The 18,933-nt window shown below is 43.2% G+C and overlaps 1 protein-coding gene across 1 annotated transcript in view; it reads right to left on the bottom strand.

The window, feature by feature from the left end:
- Window positions 1-373: 373 nt before the first annotated feature.
- Window positions 374-18,933, bottom strand: part of DCUN1D3 (defective in cullin neddylation 1 domain containing 3) — a 50,881-nt gene continuing 32,321 nt past the window's right edge. The window contains exons 2-3 of the mRNA XM_068968074.1: window positions 2,280-2,815; window positions 374-900 (exon numbers count right to left, since the gene is read on the bottom strand). Of these exons, the coding sequence (XP_068824175.1) occupies window positions 417-900; window positions 2,280-2,710 (915 nt within the window). The 5' untranslated portion in view covers window positions 2,711-2,815 and the 3' untranslated portion in view covers window positions 374-416. The remainder of the gene's footprint in view (window positions 901-2,279; window positions 2,816-18,933) is intronic.

The following is an 18,933-nucleotide window of genomic DNA, read 5'->3' as shown; positions in this document are numbered from 1 at the left end:
AAAACTGAGATCTGGCACTATCATTTTATAATGATAATTCAACCTAACTGTCCCATTCCCTACTACCTGCTCTACATCCTCCCCCACCAAAAAAAAAAAAAAAAAAATCTAACTTGTGCAAGAAGTGGCAGGCTTATTCTATCTGAAGGCTTCAAAAAAAAAAAATATACAACATGTAGCCAGGTTCAAATATTTTGGGGGACCCCTCCCCAAAAAAGGGAAATAACCAAAATAACCAAAAGTGAAGAAAGTGCCTAAAACAGGATACAGCATTTTAGAGCCCTTTCAGATACAAGGCAGAGAAAGGTGTAAAGTAGAAAATATCCGGATCTTCAGTAATTTCCAGAAAGGTCCAATTCCTTGGTTGACTGCAGGGCAGCAGGCAGATCCTTGCTGCTGCTCCTGAGACAGAGCCACTAAGTCTGCTCCTCGGGACACAAGCCCTCGGGCCCTGAGCTGAGTGCACCTCTCCCTTCCCCTTCTCTTTTCCTTCGCTCCGTTTCCCACTCCACAAAGGTATCGAAGAGACTTGGCCAGGCCTCATCTTCGCTGTAGTTGCTGAGGTCAGGGCCAATCACCTGAGTGAAGTTAAGGAACATATTCCAAGTGTCCCTGGAGATGCCCTTGATCCCCGAGGGGTTCTCTGTTAGGAAGTTTAGCCACTGGTCCAATACCGGAGGATTGTTCTGGGTAAAGACGAGTTTCCACAGGGCAATGGCTATTTCTCGATGCAGTGACCGCTGCCCTTCTTCAGAGTCCAGGCCAAACTGAAATGTAAACCGGTAGAGATCCTTGAATTTATCCTCTTGTTTGGCTTCTGTTAAGAGGCTAGGGAACCGTGCACAGATCCCATCAATGCTGTCTGCACTTATTGCTTTGCAGCCATCAAAAAATTCCTTCCTGCAACAGGAAGGAGGGGCACAATTAATAATTGCAAATGATATCATTTACTGAGAGGTGATACAGTATCATAATTAAGAGCATAACTATGAGGCTGTCGGGATTTGAACTCCAACTCCTCTACTGATTGCGATCCTATTTCACCTGCCAAATGGTGAGAATACTACCTTACTTCATAGGGTTTAACTAAACAAGTTATTATATCAACTTCTAATAGTGCCAGGCAGCTGATAATAGTTCATTCATTCATATATTCATCTTTCTAAAGCTAAACTCAAAGTCTCCTGCTCTGTGCCGTTTTTCATTCTACAATAGTGATTAAGCTGTAGACTTTCCTTGGAGATGGGGAGGGAGTCTTCCTGTTTTCCTTTTGATTCTATAGGGGTTGTTTGTTTTGGGAATATTTTTGATTACTGCCAAGGAAAATTTTTGGAGTCCAAAGATTCTGGATGAACCTGCGGAAACCGCCACCAGAGATCAAAGTTCTGTTACTAAAAAGCAAAAGTTGTATGCATATTTTTTAACATCTCTATCTAACACTTCTGGCTTACAACATGGTCTCACACTGATCATGTTCTTCGAGATTCTGTATGTTCTGAAGATAGAACATCTGAGATCTGCTGAGTAACCTACCCAGGGACTAAAAGTTTTATCGAGGGGTTCTCAAAGTCAATTCTTCTTACTTACAATTCAGTGCTCTGCAAACCACACTTTGCAGTGACCCTGCCATGTTGTCTCCCACAAATAATCTCTATCAGGATGCATGATCATAACAATGGACATAACTACAGGTTGACAGGACTTCCCAGGTGGCTCAATGGTAAAGAATCAGCCTGCCAACGCAGGAGATATGGGTTCGATCCCTGGGTTGGGAAGATCCCCTGGAGGAGGAAATGGCAACACAGTCCAGTATTCTTATCCAGAAAATACCACAGACAGAAGAGCCTGGAAGTCTATGGTCCACAGGGTCAGAAAGAGTTGGACATGACTGAGTGACTGTGCACGCACGCACTAGCTGACAACTGGGGCCAGTTGTCCTTATTGGCACATGGGGTGGCTAAGGGTATTGTTCGGAGAGCTAAAAGGGGGAACAAGCTTCATACAGTGACTAAAGCACGTCCCCAGTGGCACTCAATGCCTGACACATGATAGGTGCACAATAAACCCTGAGTAAGGAAGTAAGTGAATTGACAAAAGGAGTGAAAGAAAAGATAAAAGTCTGAAATAGCAGTGGGGTGGTACAGCAGCTTGGCAACATGGATTTACAACTTCAGGCAAGGATTGCTGGTGCCCACTTCTATCCTAGCTGGGCACCACTGCTCAATGGTGCTCTCTTTCCTCCTCTGTTCACCTGGTGACACCAAGTATTTGTGACTAACCTGGTAAATTTGCACATGGTAGCAGCCTGGAACTTCCAAGCCAAAAGCAGCACTCGAAATTCCGTGGGGTCCACACATAGATCATTGCAAAAGCGCTCCATGCCTTCCTCCAAAATTGCATCCTCCCGTTCATCCTTATAGCGCCTGAACAGTTCTTCCAACCTCTGCAAAGAAGACTCCTCGGCATTTGACTTGGGCTCCCTCCCAGCATCTCCGGAGGATGTTGGCAGCTGGCAGGCCTCAGTAGCAGCCTCTGCCTTCTTGGTCCCATTGACAAGGATATCTCCACCTGGCTTACCACAGGCTGGCAGCTGTTCCTCACGGTGGCTTGCACTCCGCCTACCATGTGACTTGCTGCTGGGGTCACGGTCTCCATTCTTGCTACCCAGAGTTGATGAGGGATTCTTACACTTGGTGACACACTGGCCCATGATGCTGGTGGCCTGGCCTCTAGAGCGGCCCTCTCTGGATTGGATGCCCCCGTTGCCACTGGCCCATGTGCCTCAACATGCCATCAGCCAGAGGAGCCAGCCAACCTAGAAGAAAATTAAAGAGCAATCACCACTGTACAGGAAGACAGAGTATGCAAGCTCTCCTCCAGAGACTGCACAGTGCAACACCATTCTTGCAATGAGTCAACCATGAACTAGCAGAAATACCCCAAGTTCACCATCACCTTCCTCATAAGCCTACACTTTCACCTTGGAAATGCAATGGCTATAACACATATGGAGAACCAATAATGGAAATTCCTAAAATTCTTAAGGTTAACATAGATCACAAAGAATTCATGTGCAGAATGCATCAGGAAGACTATGGGTTTGCCAGAAATATTCCAAAGGAAATTTGTCTTGCCAATTTGCCATCACATAAGAAAGTTATTTGAACCTGTCTTAACACCAAAGGTGCAAATTAAAGGTTCATTTCTAGTCTCTAATGTAAAAATTCCCAGATTTTCTTTTTAAGTAGGATGAACAAGGAGAAAGAGTGGTCACATCCAAAATAACTATATATAGTTTCATAATGCCCTAAAGATGAGGTAAAGAATTTGCAAGCCCTTTCTCCACCATCCTGACTCTATCCACCTATGGGAGCCATCCACCAGGACTGTATTCCATGCCAAGGGTCCCAGCCGCTGAGCTTCTTCTCTAAATACCCCTCTCACAAAGGTAGTATGTAGAAGGAAAGTCAAGTTCAAACTAAATGTGAATGCCCTACAGGGCCTGCAGGCTTAGTCTTCTAAGAAGGTGTCTCCATTTTAAAAGAAGGGCTGATTCACCCAAATACAATCTCTAAATGATAGGATAACATATATGAAAAAGAAAAGTCTGCACTAATACATAACATCACAGTGATTTACTTATTTTTAACTAAAGTGTTTTATAGGAACACTGCTAGAAATTTCTTGGCTAGGAAGGAGTGATTTCTCTGGAGACACTTTATCTACTTAGACTCATTCTTACCTTCAACTAGGCTACCAGAAGATCCATCTAAAATTTAGTGCTTGTAAAATTTTGCTAACTAAAGAATCTGCCTGCAATGCCGGAGACCCCAGTTCAATTCCTGGCTCAGGAAGATCCCCTTGAGAAGGGACAGGCTACCTGCTCTGGTATTCTTGGGCTTCCCTGGTGGCTCAGACAGTAAAGAATCCATCTGCAATGCGGGATACCTGGGTGCAAGTGCTGGGCTGGGAAGATCCCCTGGAGAAGGGCATGGCAACCCAGTATTCTTGCCAGTATTCTTTCCACTATTCTTGCCTGGAGAATCTCCAAGGACAGAGGAGCCTGGCAAGCTACAGTCCATGGGTTTGCAAAGAGTTGGACACGACTGAGTGACTAAGCACAGCACAGCAGAGCATAATAATTGCAGCCTCTGAAATTATGTTAATAGAAACTTGGAAGTATAGCAGGGAAAGTGGACCAAATCAATGTCAGACCCATGTCTCACCAGCTCTAGAGTCATGGACCTTCACAATCCAAATCCAAAGCTCTAATGAGACTGGCAGTAGGGTAAAAGGGTGTTTTAATGGAAAGTTGAAGCTTTAACCTTTACTTCCTCCAAATAATACTTGCATAAATTCAGAGTTATTTTCAAAAGGGATTCTAAGGGTATGTTCTGAGTGTACAAGTTTAAAATGAAGACCATAATCATTCCTGTGTTAATTGGAATCATATAGTATCAGGGTGTGTCCCATTCTCTACCTTCAAAAAGAATAAATGACAGACATGACTATACATGCCCTTTTTGGATTTGCAGTTTCACTTAGGTTTCAAAAACACACTGAAGCCCCTTCAGAAGAGTTTTAGTGTGGAAAATGACAGACCCAAGTAAGTTTTTTGAAGCCTTTTTATGCTTTTAGAGTACAGCCAGTAAGTCATAGCACAACTTATTAATAATTTTTAAAGGCAAGGGGGTTAATTCTTAGAAGACCAGAATACATGAGAAGCAACCTGTTCAAGCCAAATTATCCAAAACCAACAGCACCATACCACATGGATTGTCTGGTTTCCAGATCTGTGTTTCTAAGACTGAAATGCTGAAAGAAACAAAAGGCCCAAACTTACACAAATCCCACATGCTCACAGACTGGCAACTCTAATTCCCAGACACGCTGACTCACCAGATTTTGCTGCTCAGTTCTTGCTGCTGAGGAAAGCCCAGGTATCTGGCATGATAAGAGGATTTCCTGGTTTCTGACTGACTCACCTACCCTAGGCCACTCACCTCTGCTCCCATTGGACAGATGCTATATTATACCAGCTTCCTCCAAATCCTGGTGCCAAGGCCTTCAAGTAGGGACAGAACAGATGGACCTACCAAAGAGGTTCTAATCCATTTACCCATTTACAAGCCCTCCACATGAGAGCATCTTTGATGACCTGACATAGCAGAACCAGCTGAAATCTGAAGGTATTTTACATATCCAAAAGATAAAAAGAAAAAAAGGAGTAGGAAATCAATTTAGACAGATGATTAGTCAGAAAGTGCCAGAAGGCTGGATCCCCTCCTTCCATTCCAGTCCTTTCCTTTGAAGCAAGTGATGGTTTCAGCCAGTTACAGATCTGATGGTGAGTGTGGTCCCCTGATTACCTAATGGGCTCCCTTCATTACTGTCTACCTTTTCTTTGGGAAACAGTTCTGCACCAAGAGATTTCTCAGGTTCAATCAGGGGCTCAGCCCTGTGTCACAGGATGGCCACACTTCAAGTGTTTTAAAGTTGCAAGCTTCCCTGAACACACTAGCTGTTGGCTAATTCCCAATAAGAGCAATTATCAATTACTGAGCACTGGATATCACAGCATGCGTTATACACAGCACTTTATAGACAATAAAACTCATATATGCTTACCACAACTCCATTCAAAGACAGAAAAGTTGGGGTACAAAGAAGATTACCCAGGATCACAAGAAGAACCTGATATGTCTGACTTGAAAAACCCCTGATAGCTCAGTTGGTAAAGAATCTGCCAGCAATGCAGGAGACCCCAGTTCGATTCCTGGGTGGGGAAGATCCACTGGAGAAGGGACAGCCTACTCACTCCAGTACTCTTGGGCTTTCCTTGTGGCTCAGCTGGTCAAGAATTCACACATAATGCAGGAGACCTGGGTTCGCCTGGGTTGGAAGATCCCCTGCAGAAGGGAAAGGCTACCCACTACAGTATTCTGGCCTGGAGAATTCCATGGACTTCTACTGTATAGTCCATGGGGTTGCAAACAGACGTGACTGAGCTGACTTTCACTTTCAATTTAACCACTAAGCTAGGCTGCTTAACACCCATATCAGAAGCCCCTTCATAGATCACAGCATGGTCTTGGTGAAGGGGCTTTGTAATGCAATGAAGCTATAAGCCATGCTGTGCAGGGCCACCCAAGATGGCCGGGTCATAGTGAAGTGTACTGACAAAATGTGGTCCACTGGAGGAGGGAATGGCAAAACACACCAGTATGCATGCCATGGAAACCCCATGAGCAGTATGAAAAAGCAAAACACGTAACACCAGAAGATGAGCACCCCAGGTTGGAAGGTGTCCAATATGCTATGGGGGAAGAGCAGAGGGCAATTAATACCTCCAGAAAGAATGAACTGGCTGAGCCCAACCAGAAACGACACTCAACTGTGGATGTGTTTGGTGGTATTGCATAGAAACCTGGAATGTTTGGTCCATGAATCAAGGAAATTGGATGTGATCAAGCAGGAGATGGCAAGAGTGAATATCATTTTAGGAATCACTGAACTAAAGTGGACAGGAATGGGTGAATTTAATTCAGGTAACCATTATATCTACTACTGTGGGCAAGAATCCCTTAGAAGAAATGGAGTAGCTCTCACAGTCAACAAAACAGTGACCTCGGTTCCTTTCCAAGGCAAACCATTCAACATCACTTTGCCTCAACCACTGATGCTGAAGAAGCTAAAGTTGACTATGAAGATCTACAAGACCTTGTAGAACTAACAGCAAAAACGATGTCCTTTTCATCATGGGAATTGGAATGGAAAGCTGGAAGTCGAGAGAAACCTGCAGTAGCAAGCAAGTTTGGCCTTGAAGTACAAAATGAAGCAGGGCAAAGGCTAACAGAGTTTTGCCAAGAGAACACACTGGTCACAGCAAACTCTCTCTTCCAACAACACTAGAGATGACTCTACACATGGACGTCACCAAATGATTACTACTGAAATCAGATTGATTATATTCTCTGCAGCTGAAGATGGAGAAGCTCTATACAGTCAGCAAAAACAAGACTGGGAGCTGACCGTGGCTCAGATCATGACCTCCTTATCGCAAAATTTAGTCTTAAATTGAAGAAAGTAGGGAAAACTACTAGACCACTCAGGTATGACCTAAATCAAATTCCTTATGACTATATGGTGGAGGTGATGAATAGGTTCAAGGGATTAGATCTGGCAGAGTGCGTAAAGAACTATATATGGAGGTTTATAATATTGTGCAAGAGGCAGTGACCAAAACCACCACAAGGAAAAAGAAATGCAAGAAGGCAAAGTGGTTGTCTGAGGAGGCTTTACAAATAGCTTTACAGGGAAAAATATACCCAACTGAATGCAGAGTTCCAGAGAAAAGCAAGGAGAGATAAGAAGGACTTCTGAAATGAAGTGTAAAGAAATAGAGGAAAACAACAAGATGGGAAAGATTCTCTAAGAAAGAGAATTTCTCTTCAAAAAAAATTAGAGATAGTAGGGGAAACATTTCATCCAAGAATGGGAATGAGTTAAGGACCTAACAAGATATTAAGGGGTGGAAAGAATACACAGAAGAACTATACAAGAAAGGTCTTAATGACACAGATAACCACAACGATAGGAGTGTAGTCACTCACCTAGAGCCAGACATCCTGGAATGTGAAGTCAAGTGGACCTTAGGAAGCATTACTAAGAACAAAGCTAATGGTGCTGCTGCTAGGTCACTTCAGTCGTGTCCGGCTCTGTGTGACCCCACAGATGGCAGCCCATGAGGCTCCCCCGTCCCTGGGATTCTCCAGGCAATAACACTGGAGTGGGTTGCCATTTCCTTTTCTAATGCATGAAAGTGAAAAGAGAAAGTAAAGTCGCTCAGTCGTGTCTGACTCTTCGCAACCCCATGGACTGCAGCCTACCAGGCTCCTCCATCCATGGGATTTTCCAGGCAAGAGTACTGGAGTAGGTTGCCATTGCCTTCTCCACAAAGCTTATGGAGGTGATGAAATTCCAGGAGACCTATGTAAAATCCTAAAAGATGATGCTGTTGAAGTGCTACAGTCAATATGTCAGCAAATTTTGGAAAACTCAGCAGTGGTCAAAGGACTGGAAAAGGTCAGTTTTCATTCCAATCCCAAAGAAGAGCAATGCCAAAAAAAATTCAAACTATGGCACAATTGCATTCATTTCACATACTAGCAAGATAAGGCTCAAAATTCTCCAAGCTAGGCTTCAGCAGTATGTGAACCAAGAAATTGCAGATGTACAAGCTGGCTTTAGAAAAGGCAGAAGACCCAGAGATCAAATTGCCAACATCTACTGGATCACAGGAAAAGCAAGGGAATTAAAAAAAAAAAACATTTACTTCATTGACTATGCTAAAGCCATTGACTGTGTGGATCACAACAAACTGGACAATTCTTAAATAAATGGGAGTACCAGACCATCTTATCTGTCTCCTAAGAAACAAGTGCAAGTCGAGAAGCAACAGCTAGAACTGGACATGGACAACGAACTGGTTCCATATAGGGAAAGAAGTATGTCAAGGCTGTATACTGTCACACTGCTTATTTAACTTACATGCAGAGTACATCATGCAAAATGCCAAAGTGAATGAATCACAAGCTGGAATCAAGATTTCTGGGAGAAATACCAACAACCTCAGATATGCAAATGATACCACCCTAATGGCAGTAAGTGAAAAGAAACTAAAGAGCTTCTTTATGAGGGTGAAAAAGAGTGAAAAGGTTGGCTTAAAACTCAACATTCAAAAAACTAAGATCATGGCATCTAGTCACACCATTGCATGGCAAATAGATGGGGAAAAAATGGAAACAGTGACAGATTTTATTTTAGTGGGCTCCAAAATCACTGTGGACAGTGACTGCAGCCATGAATTAAAAGACACTTGCTTCTTGGATGGAAAGCTATGACAAACCTAGACAACATATTAAAAAGCAGAAACATCATTCTGCTGACAAAGATCTGTATAGTCAAAGTTATGGTTTTCCTGTAGTCATGTACAGATATGAGAACTGGACCATAAAGAAGGCTGAGTGCCAAAGAATTGATGTTTTTGAATTGTGCTGAAGAAGACTCTTGAGAATCCCCTGGACTGCGAGGAGGTCAAACTAGTCAATCCTAAAGGAAACCAACCCTGAATATTCATTGGATGGACTGAGGCTTAAGCTCCAATACATTGGCCACCTGATACAAAAGAGCCAAGTCACTGGAAAAGACCCTGCTGCTGGGATAGATTGAGAGCAGGAGGAAAAAGGGGCAGCAGAGGACGAGATGGTTGGACAGCATCACTGACTCAATGCACATAGATTTGAGCAAACTGTGGGAGACAGTGAAGGACAGAAGAGCCTGGCCTGCTGCACTCCATGGGATTGCAAAGAGTCGGACATGACTTAGGGACTAAACAACAACAACTACTGGAAAAAGAACAGCACATGGTCTGTGCCCAGAGCTAAGAATGATGTCCTAGCCACTGTTCTCTCTCCCACAAGCCATACCTGTGAAGCAAGCAGGCAAGATGCCCTTAGGCTCATCCTCACCAGAGGCTGAGGACTAGAATTAGTCCAGAGTCCTTAAACCTGTGATGTTTCAGGACCCCATCATGGCTAAAAGCTCTAGCTCTTTAAGTCCAACTCTGCTACCAGCTGTTTGACCCTGATCAAAAACCTGAATTTCATCAACCTGAAAAGCGGTACCTACTTCATAGAGCAGTTGTAAGGATTCAGTCAGGATACACTGATAAAGAGTACCTGGCACTATGACTTCCACAGAGGAAAGCTACTATTAAAAGCCAAGTAGTATCTGCTTACCCTGATGGAAATCCCAGCTTGTCCCATCTGAACAATGGGTCTAGGCTTCGGCTTCCCCAGGCCCAGACAGGACAGGATGCCTATCCTTGAGTCATGCACATGAGTATCGCTCAAAAACAGTTTCTTAAACTACAGAACTAACCCTCCTCAAATGCACCACCAATCAGAAATACATGGGGGGAGGGGGGTCAGATTCTCCATAGGATAAGACTTGTGAATAATCCTGAATAAAATCAAGCTGGCTATTTGCTGTGCCCTCTGGATATCTGAATTGTTGCTCACTTTCTGTCCCTAACTGCAGAACAATTATATCAAAGAAATTCCTGCACTGTTAAGAAAGTTCTAGGACCCACAACAGATTTCCCCACCTAGGGAACCAGCAAAGACTGAGAACACCCAAAGAATTTGACTTTGGAGACCAGTGGGATTTGATTACAGTACTTTAACAGGAATGGGGAAAGAGACTCTTGGAGTACATTAAGAGCCAGGAGAAGAGTCTCCTGTGAAGGCATGGGTCAAGTTTGCCCTCAGTCTACAACAGGGAGGGAACAGCCCCACCCATCAACAGAAAACTGCATTAAAGATTTACTTAGCATGGTCCTGCCCATCAGAACAAGACCCAGATTCCCCCCCAGTCAGTCTTTCCCATGAGGAACCTTCCATAAGCCTCTTATCCTTATTCATCAGAGGTCAGACAGAATGACAACCACAATCACAGAAAACTAACCAAACTGGTCACTTGGACCACAGCCGTCTCTAACTCAATGAAATTATGAGCCATGCCGTGTAGAGCCACCCAAGATGGATGGGTCATGGTGGAGAGTTCTGACAAAACATGGTCCACTGGAGAAGGGTATGGCAAACCACTTCATTATTCTTGCCTTGAGAACCCCATGAAAAGGCAGAAAGATAGGACAATGAAAGATGAACTCCCCAGGTCAGTAGGTGCCCAATATGCTACTGGAAAAGAGTGGAGAAGTAGCTCCAGAAAGAATGAAAAGATGTAGCCAAAGTGAAAACAGTATCCAGCTGTGGATGTGACTGGTGATGGAAGTAAAGTCCGATGCTGTAAAGAACAGTATTGCATAGGAACCTGGAATGTTAGGTCCATGAATCAAGGAAAATTGGAAGTGGTCAAACAAGAGATGGCAAGGATTTGAACATCGACATTTTAGTAATCAGTGAACTAAAATGGACAGAAATGGGTGAATTTAACACAAGTGACCATTATATCTACTACTGTGGGCAAAAATCCCTTAGAAGAAATGAATAGCCCTAACAGTCAACAAAAGAGTCCGAAATGCAGTACTTGGGTGCAATCTAAAAAACAGAATGACCTCGGTTACTTTCCAAGGCAAACCATTCAATATCACAGTAATCCAAGTTTATGCCCCAACCACTAATGTCGAAGAAGCTTAAGTGGAACGGTTCTATGACGACCTACAAGACCTTCTAGAACTAACACCAGAAAAAGATGTCCTTTTCATTATAGGGGACTGGAATGAAAAAGTAGGAAGTCAAGATTTCCCTGGAGAAACAGGCAAGTTTGGCCTTGGAGTACGAAATGAAGCAGGGCAAAGGCTGATAAGAGTTTTCCCTAAAGAACGCATTGTTCTTAGCAAACACCTTCCAACAACACAAGAGATGACTCTACTCATTGACCATACGGTCAGTACTGAAATCAGACTGATTATATTCTTTGCAGGCGAAGATGGAGAAGCTCTATACACTTAGCAAAAACAACACTGGGAGCTGACTGTGGCTCAGATCATGAACTCCTTCTTGCCAAATTCAGACTGAAATTGAAGAAAGTGGGGAAAACCACTAAACCATTCAGGTATGACCTAAATCAAATCCCTTATCAAATACAGTGAAAGTGAGAAATAGATATAAGGGACTAGATATGATAGAGTGCCTGATGACCTATGGACAGAGGTTCAAGAAACTGTACAGGAGACAAGGATCAACACCATCTCCATGGAAAAGAAATGCAAAAAAGCAAAATGGCTGTCTGAGGAGGCCTTACAAATAGCTGAGAAAAGAAGAGAAGTGAAAGCCAAGGAGAAAAGGAAAGACATACCCATCTGAATACAGAGGTTCTAAGAATAGCAAAGAGAGATAAGAAAGCCTTCCTCAGAGATCAATGCAAACAAATAGAGGAAAACAATAAAATGGGAAAGACAGGAGATCTCTTCAAGAAAATTAGAGATACCAAGGGAACATTTCATGCAAAGATGGGCACAATAAAGGACAGAATGGTATGGACCTAACAGAGGCAGAAGATATTTTAAAACGGTGGCAAAAATACACAGAAGAACTATACAAAAAGCATCTTAATGACCCAGATAACCATGCTGATGTGATCACTAACCTAGAGCCAGACATCCTGGAATGTGAAGTCAAGTGGGCCTTAGGAAGCATCACTATGAACAAAGCGAGTGGAAGTGATGGAGATGCAGCTGAGTTATTTCAAGTCCTAAAAGATGATGCTGTGAAGGTGCTGCATTCAATATGCCAGCACATTTGGAAAACTCAGCAGTGGCCACAGAACTAGAAAAGGTCAGTTTTCATTCCAATCCCAAAGAAAGGTAATGCCAAAGAATGTTAAAACTACTGCACAACTGTACTCATATAACACACCGGCAAAGTAACACTCAAAATTCTCTAAGCTAGGCTTCAACACTATGTCAACTGTGAAGTTCCAGATGTTCAACCTAGATTTAGAAAATGCAGAAGAACCGGACATCAAATTGCCAATGTCTGTTGGGTCATCAAAAGAGGAAGAGAGTTCCAGAAAAACATCTACTTGTGCTTTATTGACTACACCAAAGCCTTTGACTGTGTGCATCACAACAAATTGTGGAAAATTCTTAAAGAGATGGGAATACCAGACCACCTGACCTGGCTCCTGAGAAATCTGTATGCAGATCAGGAAGCAACAGTTAGAACTGGACATGGAACAACAGACTGGCTCCAAATAGGGAAAGGAGTACATCAATGCTGTATATTGTCACCCTGCTCATTTAACTTATATGCAGAGAACATCATGCAAAATGCAGGGCTGGAAGAAGCACAAGCTGGAATCAAGATTGCTGGGAGAAATATCAATAACCTCAGATATGAAGATGACATCACCCTTATGGCAGAAAGTGAAGAGGAACTGAAGATCCTCTTGTTGAAAGTAAAAGAAGAGAGTGGAAAAGCTGGTTTAAAACTCAATATTCAAAAAACTAAGATCATGCCATCAGGTCCCATCACTTCATGGCAAACAGATGGCCAAACAATGGAAACAGTGACAGACTTTATTTTCTTGGGTTCCAAAAGTCACTGTGGATGGTGAATGCAGCCATGAAATTGAAGGATGCTTGCTCCTTGGAAGAAAAGCTATGGCAAACCTAGACAGCATATTAAAAAACAGAGACATTACTTTGCTGATAAAGGTCTGTCTAGTCAAAGCTATGGTTTTTCCAGTAGTCATTGGGCCTTAGGAAGCATCACTACAAACAAAGCTAGTAGAGGTGATGGAATTCCAGTAGAGCTATTTCAAATCCTGAAAGATGATGCTGTGAAAGTGCTGCACTCAATATGTCAGCAAATTTGGAAAACTCAGCAGTGGTCACAGGACTGGAAAAGGTCAGTTTTCACTCCAATCCCAAAGAAAGGCAATACCAAAGAATGCTCAAACTACCGCACAATTGCACTCATCTCACACGCTAGTAAAGTAATGCTCAAAATTCTCCAAGCCAGGCTTCAACAATATGTGAACCGTGAACTTCCAGATGTTCAAGCTGGTTGTAGAAAAGGCAGAGGAACCAGAGATCAAATTGCCAACATCCGCTGGATCATGGAAAAAGCAAGAGAGTTCCAGAAAAACATCTATTTCTGCTTTATTGACTATGCCAAAGCCTCTGACTGTGTGGATCACAATAAACTGGAAAATCCTGAAAGAGATGGGAATACCAGACCTCCTGACCTGCCTCTTGAGAAATCTGTATGCAGGTCAGGAAGCAACACTTAGAACTGGATATGGAACAACAGACTGGTTCCAAATAGGAAAAGGAGTATGTCAAGGCTGTATATTGTCACCCTGCTTATTTAACTTATATGCAGAGTACATCATGAGAAACGCTGGACTAGAAGAAACACAAGCTGGAATCAAGACTGCTGGGAGAAATATCAATAACCTCAGATATGCAGATGACACCACCCTTATGGCAGAAAGTGAAGAGGAACTCAAAAGCCTCTTGATGAAAGTGAAAGAGGAGAGTGAAAAAGTTGGCTTAAAGCTCAACATTCAGAAAATGAAGATCATGGCATCTGGTCCCATCACTTCATGGGAAATAGATGGCGAAACAGTGGAAACAGTGTCAGACTTCATTTTTGGGGGCTCCAAAATCACTGCAGATGGTGATTGCAGCCATGAAATTAAAAGACGCTTACTCCTTGGAAGGAAAGTTACGAGCAACCTAGACAGCATATTCAAAAGCAGAGACATTACTTTGCTGAATAAGGTCCGTCTAGTCAAGGCTATGGTTTTTCCTGTGGTCATGTATGGATGTGAGAGTTGGACTGTGAAGAAGGCTGAGTGCTGAAGAATTGATGCTTTTGAACTGTGGTGTTGGAGAAGACTCTTGAGAGTCCCTTGGACTGCAAGAAGATCCAACCAGTCCATTCTGAAGGAGATCAACCCTGGGATTTCTTTGGAAGGAATGATGCTAAAGCTGAAACTCCAGTACTTTGGCCACCTCATGCGAAGAGTTGACTCACTGGAGAAGACTTTGATGCTGGGAGGGATTGGGGGCAGGAGGAGAAGGGGACGACAGAGGATGAGATGGCTGAATGGCATCACGGACTCGACGGACGCGACTCTGAGTGAACTCCAGGAGTTGGTGATGGACAGGGAGGCCTGGCGTGCTGCGACTCATGGGGTCGCAAAGAGTCGGACACGACTGAGAGACTGAACTCAACTGAACTGTATGAATGTGAGAGGTGGACCATAAAGCAAGCTGAGTGCCGAAGAATTGATGCTTTAGAACACTGGTGTTGGAGAAGACTCTTCAGAGTTCCTTGGACTGCAAGAAGATCAAACCGGTCAATCCTAAAGGAAATCATTCCTGAATATTCATTGGAAGGAGTAATGCTGACGCTGAAGCTCCAGTACTTTGGCCACCTGATGCGAAGAACTGACTTAATGGAAAAGACCTTGCTGTTGGGAAAGATTAAAGGCAGGAGGAGAAGGGGACAACAGATGAGATGGTTGGATGAAATCACTGATTTGATGGACATGAATTTGAGCAACATCTGGCAGTCGGTGAGGGACAGAGAAGCCTGGCATGCTGCAGTCCATGGCGTCACAAAGAGTCAGGCACGCTTCAGTGACTGAACCGAACTAAATTTTGTCCCTAATCTGGGGCAATCTTCCAGTCAGTTCCAAATTTCTTTCCCTTTCCACTATGTTCCAGGTGTGTAGATCTGGAGAAAGCCAGGATTCTAACTTGGTACTGATTTACACTCATTTAATGGAACTACTTTCCCAGTAGTCCTCCTGCTATCCCTCTGAACTGGATAGCATCAGCACAATCTGGGCTCCCCAGAACCAAATTTCATTACTAACAGAATATCATCATTAATTAATCCCACTTTTCATTGTCAGTATATTGTAAGAGCTACACTTATAATTACTGCCATTTCATAGTAAAGGAAATATGAGTATACAGAGGTCAAGCAGCTATCTAGAAAAGGAGAAACTGGAGCAGAGTAATTAACAGGATGAGCTCCACAAGCAGACGAACCTGTATCTGAATCATGGTGATGCACCAAGTTTGTGACCATCAGCGTATAACTTTAAAATGGGACAGGTGTACCTCATGGACTGGTGGATAGAGGAAATGAGATGTCCCATGTAAAATGCTCTGCCCTAATACCTGACTCATAAAAAGTATTCAGTAAGTGTTAGCTTTTATTGTAATTGTTATTATCAGAAAGCTGGTGACAGCATCAAGCTCCTCTTTTCCTCGAAAAGTGCTCGTCAGCAGCCAGGCCAGGTCTCCTGCGGCAGTTCAGGAATGCTGATGTCCCAAATGCCCACAGTAGCTCTCCTGTTCTTGCAGTAAGTGACTCTAGTCTCCTGTTTCAGCTAAAGTGGCATACACGAGTGAAATGGAGTGACAGACAAGAAGGGGTGGGAAGAAAGGAAAGGCAGGAAGAATAAAGGGAGAAAAAAAGCTACAAACCAGGAAACATAGTTCTAGGCATAGCTTTGAGGGTTTACTTGAAAGATCAAAGGCAGTAACTGCTTAGTCTATGTTGGACCAAGATAAGCCTCCAGCTTTTCTCCTCTAATCTCAGCTCTAACTGCTTCTGCCTCTCTCTTTCCTTCTCTGCATCAGCTTCCAGCCTCCCTCCTCTCCTGTGGCAGACCCAGCTGCTATTCCTGGGGATGGGCTTGGTTGCTTGCTTGGCCCCAGGTCTGCAGCTTGCACTGCTGGGCTAAGGGCAGTCCCAGATATCATGGTCCCAGTGAATGCTCTGGCTCCACAGACAGCCAGAGAAGGGAGCTCAGGAAAGTGTTTCTAATTCTTAGGCAGCTCCATGAAGTGACAATCAGGCAAGTCCCTGTATTCTAGGACTTACAGTCTGCCTTTGAAACAGAATCACCCCTTATGGACAGAAAGACCATGAAGGGCTAAACCACACAAAGACAAATGGAGACAGCTTAAGGAGAGAGGAGTATGAAGCAGTGTTATGGAAAGAAAGGTGGAGGACTGATGAAGAGGAATTGGTATTTGTTATATGCTTCCCATACATCATCATCTTCAAACTTCACAACAACCCATGATGTCAGAGGTCTTACAGATTAGGAAACTGAGGTTTCTTAACCACTAAGCAATGGGACTAGGAAATAAAATCAGTTTGTCAGGCTCCAAAATCTACTCAGTGGGAAAATTTCACAGAGATGATGAGTCTTGTTCTGGTCCTTCAGTGACTGGGAGCATAAAAGTGGAAAGGAAAGAGGCAAACGGTCAATCTGGTTGGTCCAGGTTGAGAGAGGATTTTAAAATGTTTATTAATAGCAATAATCTTTTAAGTTGGTTGCATGTAATGAGGAGACTGACATGAATTATCACTTTTAACCAATTATAACTCTATGAGGAAGAAAATATAATCTTCACTTTACAGGGGAATAAACTGAACAAAGTTTAAGGGATTTGGCCTGAGGTCACACAGCCAATCTATAAATGTAAGGGATTCAAACCCAGGAGTCTGATTCTAAACTCATCATATTACATCACTGGTCTCACTACTTACTGTTCTTCACTATGCTGTTCCAGGTGGCATAGTGGTAAAGAATCTGCCTGCCAATGCAGCAGACACAAGACACAGGATCAGTACCTGGGTCGAGAAGATCCCCTGGAGTAGGAAATGGCAACCCACTCAAGTACGCTTGCCTGGAAAATTTCATGAACAGAAGAGACTGGTGGGCTACAGTTCATGGTCGCAAAGAGTCAGACACAATTGAGCAACTGAGCATACACACACATGCCAGGATATACTCTTCCCCTAAGAAGACGATAATGGCCCAAGAAGAAAAAATACATTATCAATACGTGATTGTAGTCCAGAGGTACTGAATCAGTAGGATCAGAGTAAAGTCTCAGAAAGCCTTCAGTTCTGGTCTGGGATGTCCCTAAGTGACGAATGTCCTTGAACAAGTCTCTTAACCTCTCTGAGTTTCTATGTTCCCAACATTAAAATCCTTTGAAGTCCAACATTCTGGGACAACCGTTATTTTTTGACATGCAAAGAGGCAGAAGTTCTAAATTTGCAAGCCTTCTGAGGACAGGGCTTTTGCCTCCTCAGTGAACAGCTTTCATACTTCTTGCCCAAGCCTACTAGAGCCAAAGGAAAATGGGAAAGTCAGTCTATTCCAATCTGAACAAGAGGTGAGAGGTGACACTGTTTTTGCATCCTTCCCTCTCCTAATCATCTTAGTTTGATCTCTGCAGGCTAAGAAAAAGGCCCTGACATAAAACATATGGGCTTCCCAGGTGGCGTTAGTGGTAAAGAAACCGCCTGCCAATGCAGGAGATGCAAGAGACGTGGGTTCAACTCCTCAGTGTGGAAGATCCCCTAGAATAGGAAATGGCACTCCACTCCAGCATTCTTGTCTGGAAAATTCCATGGGCAGAGAAGCCTGGCAAGCTTGTCTAGGGGGAGTCACAAAGAGTCAAACACAAGACTAAGAATGAGCACAGGTGATATGGAAAACAGAGCAAGCAAGCTGGTTCATTGTTGTACCTGGTTGGGAGCTTAAAAAAAATGAGGCAAATGCTGGTACCAAAAGCCAGTGTCAGCAAGGCACCTGAGGTCTACTCTGATGACTTCTTTGAAAGAAGGAAATGATCCAGTCCGCCTGTCCCATTTGTTCCCACCTAGATAGAGTCTATTCAGAAGCAAGAAGCCACTAGCAAATGTAGGTGCTTTTACATATTATAGCAGTAAGAAACCCATCTTTCCAACTTTCATCCAAACAATTTGTATAGCTAACTGGGCACATGTTTTTACTTCTCATTATATATACCAGACACCCAGCTGCCAGGGGCTGAAGCAGCTATAGTGGCAAAAGCCATCCCCCTGAGGAGTCTCAAAGCAAGACCACAAGAGTCTCTTGATACCAGCTGGCAAATGTAAATGCTGAATGACCTGAGAAACAGTCAGGAAATGGGTAGTATCCATTTCTAAACTACCTCTTAGAAAGTAAACTTGCGAAAATAACAAACAAGGAGGAGAGACTGGAGGGAGTACTTTAAAACACAAGGTCTTCTGCTTTCTGTCATTTGGAACTTACAAGATCACCTTTGGAGATTAGGTCTTACCTAGAGCTACTTGGAAGAAAAAGCTGTTCCCTCTGCCAAAGCAAATGAGGCGTGTCTGCTATTTTCATGTTTTTAAGACTTTTTGTCCTAAAATGTACTGCAACCTAAGACAGCAGTTCCAGTTAGGGATGGGTAGGAACACATGACTTTCTAAATCCACCAATCTCAAAACTACAAAAAGAAGAGAGGGATGGGGGAACACAGGGAGGAAGGAAGGGAAGATAAATTTTTTTTTAAAGAAAATAAACCAATTGGTT

Source organism: Capricornis sumatraensis, chromosome 3 (assembly GCF_032405125.1).
Source record: "Capricornis sumatraensis isolate serow.1 chromosome 3, serow.2, whole genome shotgun sequence".
NCBI classification, from domain to species: Eukaryota; Metazoa; Chordata; class Mammalia; order Artiodactyla; family Bovidae; genus Capricornis; species Capricornis sumatraensis.
This window is presented reverse-complemented; position numbering and strand designations above follow the sequence as displayed.